This window comes from Pocillopora damicornis, chromosome 1 (genome assembly GCF_964200805.1).
Source record: "Pocillopora damicornis chromosome 1, jaPocDami1.2, whole genome shotgun sequence".
NCBI classification, from domain to species: Eukaryota; Metazoa; Cnidaria; class Anthozoa; order Scleractinia; family Pocilloporidae; genus Pocillopora; species Pocillopora damicornis.
This window is the reverse complement of record NC_142670.1, coordinates 3,100,001-3,110,207: the sequence shown is the minus strand read 5'-3', so window position 1 is coordinate 3,110,207 and position 10,207 is coordinate 3,100,001. Positions and strand designations below refer to the sequence as shown.

The following is a 10,207-nucleotide window of genomic DNA, read 5'->3' as shown; positions in this document are numbered from 1 at the left end:
GATAATTTGTTGATCGCTAGGAAAGGGCAAAGACAAAAAAAAAATGGCCGACCTGTAAAAGCGCTTTTGAAAAAGTTTGCCCAGTTCGTAACTAAACATGGTAATAGCCGTAAACTTTTTCTCTCATGGCTGTAATCTTGACTATTTAATACATTGTCGATAAGAAAGGAATTGAGAATTAAGAAAATTATCATAAAGGAAATATTATCTTGACGGATCACTACATTTTCAAGAATATCCAATTAAGAAATGTTCGGTCGTCAGTTAGGAAAAATAGTTTTAAGATCTTAATTAAGAGTGAAAACGTTAAAAATTTCTTTATCAAGCCAATAACGATGCTTTGTCTCTGAAGTCACATGCAAGTTCTATTTTTAAGTCTGTTTTTGCCTTTCATTTGGCTCAACCAGCAGTTTTCAGCTCGGCGCAGGTACCAGGCGAAAGTGGTGCCCTATTGTGCCATATGCGTTCAGTGAGAGACTGCGCATGACCGTGTGAACCGACTGTACAATCAACCACGCGACGAATTTTATTGAAAAAACCCTTTCATCCTTTTTTTCTTAGCTTCTTCGAACAAAAAGCACACGGATCAAGGCAATGGAAGGCCTATGGCCGTTAACCTCACGTCCGACACAAAGCGATTAATCTGCCTGGCGATTTTATTGGGAATCTATCTTCTCTCCGGTGCTGTAGTCTTTCAAGTATTAGAGAACGAAAATGACAAACTGGAGATACAAGAATTAAATTCTATGAAGAAGTTCTTCCTTGAGAAGCATAACATGACACCAGATGATTTCGACTTTTTGGTGGAGAAGGTTGAAAATGCCGTGAAACACCGTTGTGGCGGCGACCCTGACCAGTGGTGTACGTCCCGATGGACATACTACGCTTCATTGTATTTTACATGGAGTGTTGTCACGACTGTCGGTAAGGTCTTTTTGCCTTTTATAATTTTCGGTCAAAAACTTGACCTTTAAAATTATAATACAATATTTAATTTTTAGACCTTTCGAGAGCATTAGCTCTCTTTATATTGTTGCTGTTGACTCCTAAATTCAACCGCCATAATTTTCTAGAGGAGAGGATTTTGAGTGGGATCATGTGGCCTTTAGCGGAATCTTAGCGGTAAACAGTGGTGGCGAAAAGAGAATAAAAGGGGGGGGGGGGTAAATAGACGATTGACTGCCGATTACCAGGGGGAGGGGATCATAAAAATACTAAAGAACCTTCAGGGGATCAGGTAAATTTTATTTTGTCACAACCAAAGTTCACCACACACCCCCCCCCCCCACCCCCCAGCCTCCCAAGCGACCAGTCCCGTGGCTCACGTTCCTTTTTTTTTATACTCCTATGGAGATAAATTCAACAGCTATTATTGATTCATAATTTTTTTATATTTTCATAGTCTGTTTGAATTTCATTATAAAGTATAAATTTTTCTTTTCAAGTTCTCATTGCTTATCTTTGATTTAAAGGTTAGCTGAAGAGCATGATCTGTTTTTTTTTTTCCTTCTCGTATGTATTTGTTCTATGATTTCATCGCAACTGAACCCCTGTTAGCGTCCTCTCTTTGGAAAATGGTCGGGAAGGCAGTTAAAGTAATGAAAAAGGAGATACCTTTCTATAGAAACTGTGGTGATGCGTTGGTGGGAGAGTATAAAACGATGATTAGTTTCTATTAACTGAGTTGATAACGTAAATTGGCCATCGTGAAGAGTTTCTTCGCAAGCATATCGAGCATTAGCCCTTCTTTATAACGAATAGAGGAATTGTGGGTTGATGTGTATTTATTTTCAACCTTTTAAGCTACTGAAAACCCGGCTTGCTTTTTAAGCAAGAGCGTAGATCATCTTAAGCGTAAGGTATGCATATTACTTAAGAAACAATTTTTGTTGAGACTACGGCCAATTTCTTTAAAACAAAGGTTGCTAAAATTAACCTCAAGTTCTAACCTGACCCATTTCCTTTCTCTTACTATTCAACAGGCTATGGTCACTTAGCTCCCAGTACAGTTGGCGGTCGTGTTTTCTGTATGGTTTTTGCTTTATTTGGAATTCCTTTAAATCTAATGGTGTTACGTCACATTGGAGACCGCGTCAATCAACTGATAAGTTATATTCACTTCTTAGTAGAAACAAAATTGCTCAACCGGGAATCACAACCAGTTGTCACAAAAACTCTTATGTGGACGCTGCTAGCTCTCCTGATGATGCTTTTTGTTGGAGCGTTTCTTTATCTGCAGGAAGAACAATGGAACTTTCTAGAAGGAGTGTATTTCTGTTTCATCACGTTCTCGACTATCGGATTTGGGGATCTGGTGCCTAATGGAGGTAAGGAGGAGCTCAGAATAAATAGGCTTTAAAAATTGGAAAGTTGTCCTCAAATGCGTTAAATACAGAATAATAAGTGGGCGTGCTTAGGTATGGAAATTTCTCTTCGAGTGTTCAACTCAATATCTACTAGCAGCCATATATTATTATTTTTTTATAACATAGCGCGCGTGCTTGCCCTATATGAGTCCTATTGAGCCGCTGTGAACAAAATCTTTATTTACGCACACCCGTGCGTGAATAAGATGCCGTGAGCATTTTTTTTTAACCTGGCTTTAGAGTTTCCGTCTTGTTAAACTGCAGTTTACCTGCTTTTCTAAATATGGAAGAAACCAGCGAAGAACTGCCCAATTTTTCTATTGGAATTGACCTTTTGGTCCTGATCTAACAGGCAACAAAAATAAAGCCGAAAAAAACTCGGGTCTTTGATTTTTAAAACATTTTTTAGTGACACTTGAGTTCATTTGCCTCTGATTTTCTCCATTTTCTACTAAAATTTTGAGCTTTTCATTCACAGTTATTGGGTAACTGGATCAAGTGCTCTCGCTCAAATCAAACTGTAAAATGTGGCGTGTTCTTGACCAGCAAATAGGGACGTTTGTTTACTCTTTTTGCGCGTTGTGAGAACTTTGCTCTCTTTCACAATAAAAGGCTTCTTCGCGCAGATCCTTGTTGTCGCTCCGTTATAAAAGAATTTTCTCGTGCTTTTAGCCGTGCGTATATCGAGTTATGGATGCACTTGGGAAGTTTGAAGAGCACCCAAAAAGCTAGAGTTGCTCTCGGCTGCACCTCGAGTTACTCTTACGCATTTTCCGTGCTCTCCAAACCTTCCGCATGCATCCATAACTCGATATACGCACGCTAAGCATAAACATATTCTTAAATTATGTAAACAAGATAGCCCTTTACTGACAAGAGAAGTCGGCTATATTGACCCTTTTACTTCCAGAAGTGATTGAGAAGTAACTTCTCCCTACAACATCCTTACACTATCTAGCAAATAGGTAATGAGGATACTTAAACTTATCACGTAGAAGTTTTTTTTCTTAATCCAACACCAAATTCTCCGAACTAATTTGGAAGGAAATGTGTAAGAGCTAGAGGGGAGAATTAACAATCAGATCTTGGACGTAAAAGGGTCAATATGTAAGAAAAATAGGATTCGCAATACCAGAAGAAATATGCTTTCAATCACTACAAATACAAACAATAAGCGTACCTTTCAATTTACAAATTCCCAATTACTGACCTTTTCCTAACTTAAAGAAAAAATCTTTTCAGGTGCACGGCCAAAATTGGCCTGTGGTAAATCTTCCAGCTGTCGTTTTTTATTCTCAGCCGCGAGAGTACGTAACCTTCGGTTTTTTCTTTTATATTTTGGTTTCCCTCCCCTTAAAGAAAATTGTTTGTGAGTGATACGAATTTTCCAGTGTTTTAGCATCAATAATCCTAGAAAACTTGGATTGAGATTGATGAAGGCTTTGCCATTCATTAACATAACAGAGTAGCGCGAAAGGCAGGTGACGTGTCAACAGCTGATTGGCGATATCGAACATACGATTAAAAAAAATCGCATTTTCTCACGTATGTTGTTCTGGCTTTTCTCAAGGCTGAAAATCCTTGTACAACACTGCAGTTTATGTGATAAGTGAGTATAAATTTTCACTATGAACGCGGTCATTTTGAATCTCGCTATAAAAAAAGCTGCTTTTGATATTTGTTAAACTCCATCTAGCAATCTCTTGAACTTTACTGAACATATCAAGGTTTACTTGACTACATCCTTTCCCTCTTTTTTTCCTGTTTTCGCATTCATCGGAGCAGCCACTGCCTTCGAAACGTACTTTGTAACTTTACACATGAGGCCAGGTTACTGATGTTTTCAAAGTGGCGTCGTCTATAGTCGAATATAATAAAATAAAATGTCTTTAGGTCTTTTCTGAAGACAAGTAAACTGTTAGGTCGATTTTTTTGAGGTAAAAGACGCAATAACAAGAAAAGCTTTGTGCATACTTTGAAATTGTCGGTTTAATAATCGTATAGTTTCTAGAGTATACTTTTCCTAGAACTGTATGTTGATGTAAAGAAAAAGAACTTTACAATCCCCTGACCTTTTAAAGCGACTTAAATCCCAAGTAAAGATGACTTGAAATATTTTCCTGAAACTTTCTTAACAACATGGGTCCAACTTATTCTATCTTGATTGTGTACATTCAAAACGTTCGACGTGTTCCTTAGCAGAGAACATGTCAGTCCTTCCAAAATAGCGCAGGAATGTTTTTCAAGATTTTAAATCGAATGGGTAGCTCTCTTCTCGCTGAATTTGGATTGAATAAGCTTGGTGTAAATTGTGCTTGAACTACGTCGGAAAAATACATCTTCAGTCCTTCAAAATATATGTGCGTGCCTCAGTATGCATGTCAATTCCATTCACAATGAAAAAAACTACCAGTACTAATCTTACTAATATATTTTTCTCTTTAGGACAAGCTCCCTCTGATGTTAGAAGCATTATCATGGAACTGCTGCGTGCAACAGTGGTGCTTTTAGGAGTATCTATGTTTTTCTCCATTATTACGTCTGTGTTAACCGCTTCTGAAGAACTGCGTGTCAATTTTCCTGCAGGCAAACATTTGGACGATTTAGGAAAAAAATCTGAAAAGTCACTAGAAAGCGGGGAGATTGAGGAACAGGAAAAATTAAAAGATCAGGAAGAAAAAAGGATCATGAACGATGTCGAAAGCGGAAATATTAATGCCGTAAAAGATAAAAATAGCACAACAACGGGTGCTTCTTTGGCAAAATAAAAACCTATCGGCAAATATTTTGGAGCCAATTAATAACAATGGAGCATAGAGTAAAATCGATATTGAAGAGGTTCTAGAGAAGACAAGAAAAACTAGATATTTCAATTTTAATAAAGCTTTAAATAATTTGCCTGATGATTCTGAGGGTGGCTTTGCGCAGTTCATCTTCAACGCAGTTTACTTTCCTCATTTTGTTATTCTCCAGCTACGAGAAAGGAAGATAACAATTCGCCACATAATGAATATCTCAAAGACGTTATTTTGTGCCCGCGCAAACTCATTAATTAACTGAATGATGATTTCGTTTTCTTTTTTGCTTGCCCAAACACAAATCAAGTAATTTTTAGGTTAAATAAAATAATGTATTTTTTATTCTAGCCACTCTTCAAAACGATATTCGTAACAAACTTGTGTTATCGACAACATTTTGATGCATTGGATTGTGTTGCTCTAGTATGACGCTTTTAAATAGCAATGAAAGATGACTGATTGTAACTGTTGCAAAAGGATTTGACTCATTGAGCCTACATTTACGAATAAACGGGGTATTTTTTTAAAGATCGGCCTTATCAGCTGAGTTGATAGAGTAAATTCGCTTCTGTAAAGAGTTTCTAAGCCTACGTTTCGAGCGTTAGCCCTTCGTCAGAATGAAAAAGAATCAGGGCCAACGCTCGAAAGTCAACTTTAGGAACTGTTTACGGAGGCCAATTTACATTTTGAAGAGACCTAATTAACTTGTGAATTTATGAATGGCTGAAAATGACAAGAAACTGAAGTTCTAAATCTATTTTGATATTCCTGTCAAAGAAGAAATGGAAGGAATATGTAAATGCGTGACTTTCGAACTTGCGTGACATTTGCGTTACAGTTGGCCTTTGTGCCATTTGATTCCTTTAAATAGTTTTTCTCGCCCGCTTTCATTAATCGCCTGTTCATGTTCGGAGTGCATACAAAGTTAATTTATAAAGTGTGATTTCAAGCCACCGGCGTATAGGGACTGATATGTAAGTTGTTTTCGCTTGTTTTGTTGTTTATCTCGTTTCGAGCAAGCTCTTTCGTCCTTATTTGTATGTATATTTTGTGTTTACCGTAGCATTTGGTTCATTTATTAGTTCCTTTATTATGTTAGATTCATTTACGCTGTTAAGTCGCCACGTGTTTAATTGAATACAATCTATTATATAAGTCCCTTTTTTAATTCGTTTACAGTTTACGAGATTGATTAAAGTTATGTCCCTGTAATATATTCCCTGGATTTGGTTGGCATTTTTCTCCGGTCACGATTTTCTTGGTATTTCATCGAGCCTTGATGTTCGTTTGCCGCAACAGTAAAATATCACCAATTGACGCCTTTGGCTGGAATTAAAATTCGTTGAGAATGAGCGATAGTGGTAGTCGATCGCCTCGAGCTACAGTTCGAAAGATCCTCTCATTGGAGAAGGAACAAGCAGAAGTTGAAATTCCGAATGAACTGTGCGATTTAAGAGATCTTAGTTTAGACGAAGCCAATAGTCCTCGTGGCAGGAAACACGATCCTCCAAATTTGAGAGAACCGCACGAGCGGACTTTGACTGACAAAGGCAGAGCCTATCAATTGGAAATTCGCGCTTTAAAGAAACAAGAAGTGGAAAACAAATTGCGTAAACATGTTGGAAGAATTTACTCATTGCTCGACTCCCACCCGGGTACCGAAGAATTAGAAAAGGAAAGACAAATCCTGGATGTAATTAAAGAGGAACTTAACCAGGCATACCGATCGTATGACGAGTTACTTGATGATGAAAGCGCTAAAGGTGCCGCTTACCGATATTTCGATTTGTGCGATCGGGAGTTTATCGAATGTCGAGTGCGGCTATCCGAAATCCTTCGGTCAGTCGAACAACGAGAGCATGAAAAATTCGAATCTAATAGGCAAGAAACTGAATCAAGCCGTTCTGGAAGATCAAGGGTTTCAGGTTCTTCAAGATCTTCTAGGTCGTCGGTCATGTCAAAGAGAGTAGAGGCGGCGACCAGAGCAGCGAAGCTAAAGGTCGAAATGAAGTACCTGGATCAGGAAACCAATTTAAGAAGAATTCAGCTGGAAAGGGAGATCGCCTTGGCAGATGCTGAAGAAGAAGCTATCAAATTGGTCATGAACGAAGAAGTGAAAAATGGTATAGTTCGCAAAGATATGAAATCCGATGAGAGATTCGAACAAAATTTCCGCGAAGCTAAATTCGATGTCGGAAAAACTGTCATAAAACACGAACCTTCATTGTTGAGACCGGAAGCACTTCCTTTCGCGCCGTTGACACCGCCAATAAGACCAGCCGCTAGTCGAGTAAACAATTTCGCTCCAAAGCGAGACGAGCCGACAACACATCAAGAAGCGACTCTTAAACAAATAGTCAGTCTCCAAGCGAAACAAGCGGAATTAAGCGCTCTAATTGTCAACCAGCAAAGAGCTAGTACGCTTCCTTCTCAAGAACCGCCTGTCTTTAAAGGAAGTTATTTCGATTATCCGACATTCATAGCTGCTTTCGAAGCTATGATAGATAAGAAAGTTGACTCAGAAAAGGATAAACTGTATTTTTTGAGCAAGTATACTTCCGGCAAAGCCCACGAAGTCGTGAAAGGTTTCTTGACCTGGGATTCTGACCATGGTTATGAAGAAGCTCGTAAGCTCTTGGCTCAGCGCTTCGGCAACCCATTTCGAGTAGCGGAAGCTTATAAGGCTAAATTGCGAAATTGGCCGCAGATCGTCGAAGGAGATAGCTCCGGTCTTCAAGATCTCTCTGATTTTCTTGTCCGTTGTGAAGGAGCCATGCAGTCCATGAAGTACATGGAAGATCTAAATTCAACAAGGTTACTACAGGAAGTAAGCACAAAACTACCCTTCAAGTCAGGCTCCAGGTGGTGTCGCCAAGCACGTGATGTCCTGAAGAAAACGGAGAGAACGGTATCCTTCCACGATCTAGTAGAATTTGTCAGAGAAGAAGCAGATCTCGCAAATGATCCGGTTTTTTCTCCCGAAGCGTTGAAAAGTAAAAAAAACAAGGCGCCTGACAGAAGCCGAGTAATCAGAAGTCAGGGAGCAAACAGTTTTGCATCGTTTTCCTCTCGTACCCCGCCTAGGGAGAGCAGAGGAAGGCCTAATGCAGAGCAAGAGCCGAAGCAGCAAAGTTCGTGCGTCTTCTGCGGCGGTAACCACCCACCTCACAAGTGCGGAGAACTAAGCAGGAAGAGCATTGACGAGCGCCTGGCACTGGTTAGATCGAAAGGCCTCTGCTTTGGATGCCTGAAAAGAGGTCATCAATCGAAGAACTGTCGAGCTAGGTTAAATTGCGAGAAATGCGGTAGGCAGCATCCGACTCCACTTCATGACCCTACGTATAAAGAAGGATCTAGCAACCAGAATACTCCTGGATCATATCGGCCCGATCCGGTCCAAAGTCATCAAGTAAGTGCAGAGGTCGCGAACGACGACAGTACAATCTCCAACCCCAATGTCGGTGTGTGTAGCGCTGTGAGTGGGCAAGGCATTGTAACGAACTCTTTAATCATCCCAGTCTATGTGTATCGTAAGAGTCACCCCGAACTTAAAGTCAAGGTTTATGCGTTATTGGATGACGCTAGTGACACGACGTTTATCAAAACGGACGTGAAAGATAAGCTTGGAATCCCTGGAGTTAATTCGAAACTTATCCTCAGTACCATGCTTGGAATTGAAGAAATCAACGTTTGCAGAGTGGATGGGCTGGTAGTTGAGAGGATAGACCAGCGCGTTCAAGTCGAGCTACCCAGAACGTACTCCAGAGACCAGATACCATCAAGAAGAGACCAGATTCCTAGTCCTGAAGTTGCAGCTGTGTGGCCACATCTCCAAAAGATCAAAGACAAGATTATGCCGTATCAAGAAAGCTTGGAAATCGGATTGCTAATTGGCTGCAACTGTCCGAAGGCGATCAAGCCTAAAGAAGTTATTTTGGGTAAGGGAGAAGACCCTTATGCCGTCCGCACTCTCCTAGGATGGGGAATAATTGGTCCCGTCAGTCCGTTAGAAGGTATCCAGCCGAACTGTGGAGAACATTTAGCGTCGTCTTGTAATCGAATCCTTGCGTATGAAGTTGATACTGGCCGCTGTAGCAACCGCAGCTTCGTTCTCAATTCTCAAACTAAGGAAGAAATAAATCATTTCGCAGTGACACGAATGTTCGAACGGGACTTCTCAGAGAATTCTATTCCTGGATCGGGGCTTTCAAAAGAAGACAGAAGATTCCTCGCCATCGCCAGGGAAGGAATTACCCAACTAGAAAATGGCCACTATGAACTGCCCCTGCCCCTGAAGAATCCGAATGTTGTTCTTCCTAACAACCGTGAGTCAGCCTTTCGTCGCTTGTTACAACTCAAAAGAAGATTCATGGCCGACAGAAGATACCGTGACGACTATGTCACCTTCATGGAGAATATGATAGAGAAGGGTTTTGCCGAAAAGGTGAAACAAAGCGCCTCTTCGTCGTCATATACGGAACAACGAAACGTCTGGTATATTCCACACCACGGAGTATACCATCCGAAGAAACCAACTAAGATTCGCGTTGTTTTCGACTGTGCCGCAGAGTTCAAAGGAGAGTCTCTGAATAAACACCTGTTACAAGGCCCGGACCTAACGAACACTCTTACAGGTGTCCTAAACAGGTTCCGTCAAGAGCAGGTGGGGATAATGTGTGACATTGAGTCCATGTTCTATCAAGTGTACGTCGCCGAAGAGTACCGGGATCTACTGCGCTTCCTGTGGTGGGAGGATGGAGACTTTTCGAAGGATCCAATTGAGTACCGAATGACTGTGCACCTTTTCGGTGCAACCTCGTCTCCTGGTTGCGCCAATTTCGCTTTGAAGAAGACTGCCTAAGATAACGAGCGCGAATTGGGATCAGCTGCCGCTGACTTTCTGCGGAACGACTTCTATGTGGATGATGGATTAAAGTCCTGTGCCACGATTGAGGAGGCAAAGCATTTGATCAAGTCGGTTAAAGAAATGTGCAGAAGAGGAGGTTTCAACCTGCAGAAGTTCGTTTCCAACAAGAAGGAGGT

At 40.6% G+C, this 10,207-nt stretch overlaps 3 protein-coding genes across 3 annotated transcripts in view; all 3 read left to right on the top strand.

Annotated features, from left to right (window-relative positions):
* Window positions 1-455: 455 nt before the first annotated feature.
* Window positions 456-5,559, top strand: LOC113681562 (potassium channel subfamily K member 3). The gene is made up of 3 exons (XM_027198661.2): window positions 456-924; window positions 1,983-2,327; window positions 4,812-5,559. Exons 1-3 carry the CDS (start codon window positions 606-608, stop codon window positions 5,132-5,134), a joined length of 987 nt encoding a protein of 328 aa, XP_027054462.2. The 5' UTR covers window positions 456-605; the 3' UTR covers window positions 5,135-5,559.
* Window positions 5,560-5,955: 396 nt separating this feature from the next.
* On the top strand, window positions 5,956-10,038 carry LOC149051341 (uncharacterized). The gene is made up of 2 exons (XM_089195620.1): window positions 5,956-6,138; window positions 6,344-10,038. The coding sequence occupies exon 2, from the start codon at window positions 6,513-6,515 to the stop codon at window positions 10,023-10,025; it is 3,513 nt and encodes a 1,170-aa protein (XP_089051746.1). The 5' UTR covers window positions 5,956-6,138; window positions 6,344-6,512; the 3' UTR covers window positions 10,026-10,038.
* The window catches only part of LOC149051340 (uncharacterized), a 3,428-nt gene continuing 3,253 nt past the window's right edge, over window positions 10,033-10,207 (top strand). The window contains exon 1 of the mRNA XM_089195632.1: window positions 10,033-10,207. This exon is cut by the window's right edge and continues 1,692 nt beyond it. Coding sequence (XP_089051758.1) covers window positions 10,152-10,207 — 56 coding nt within the window. The 5' untranslated portion in view covers window positions 10,033-10,151.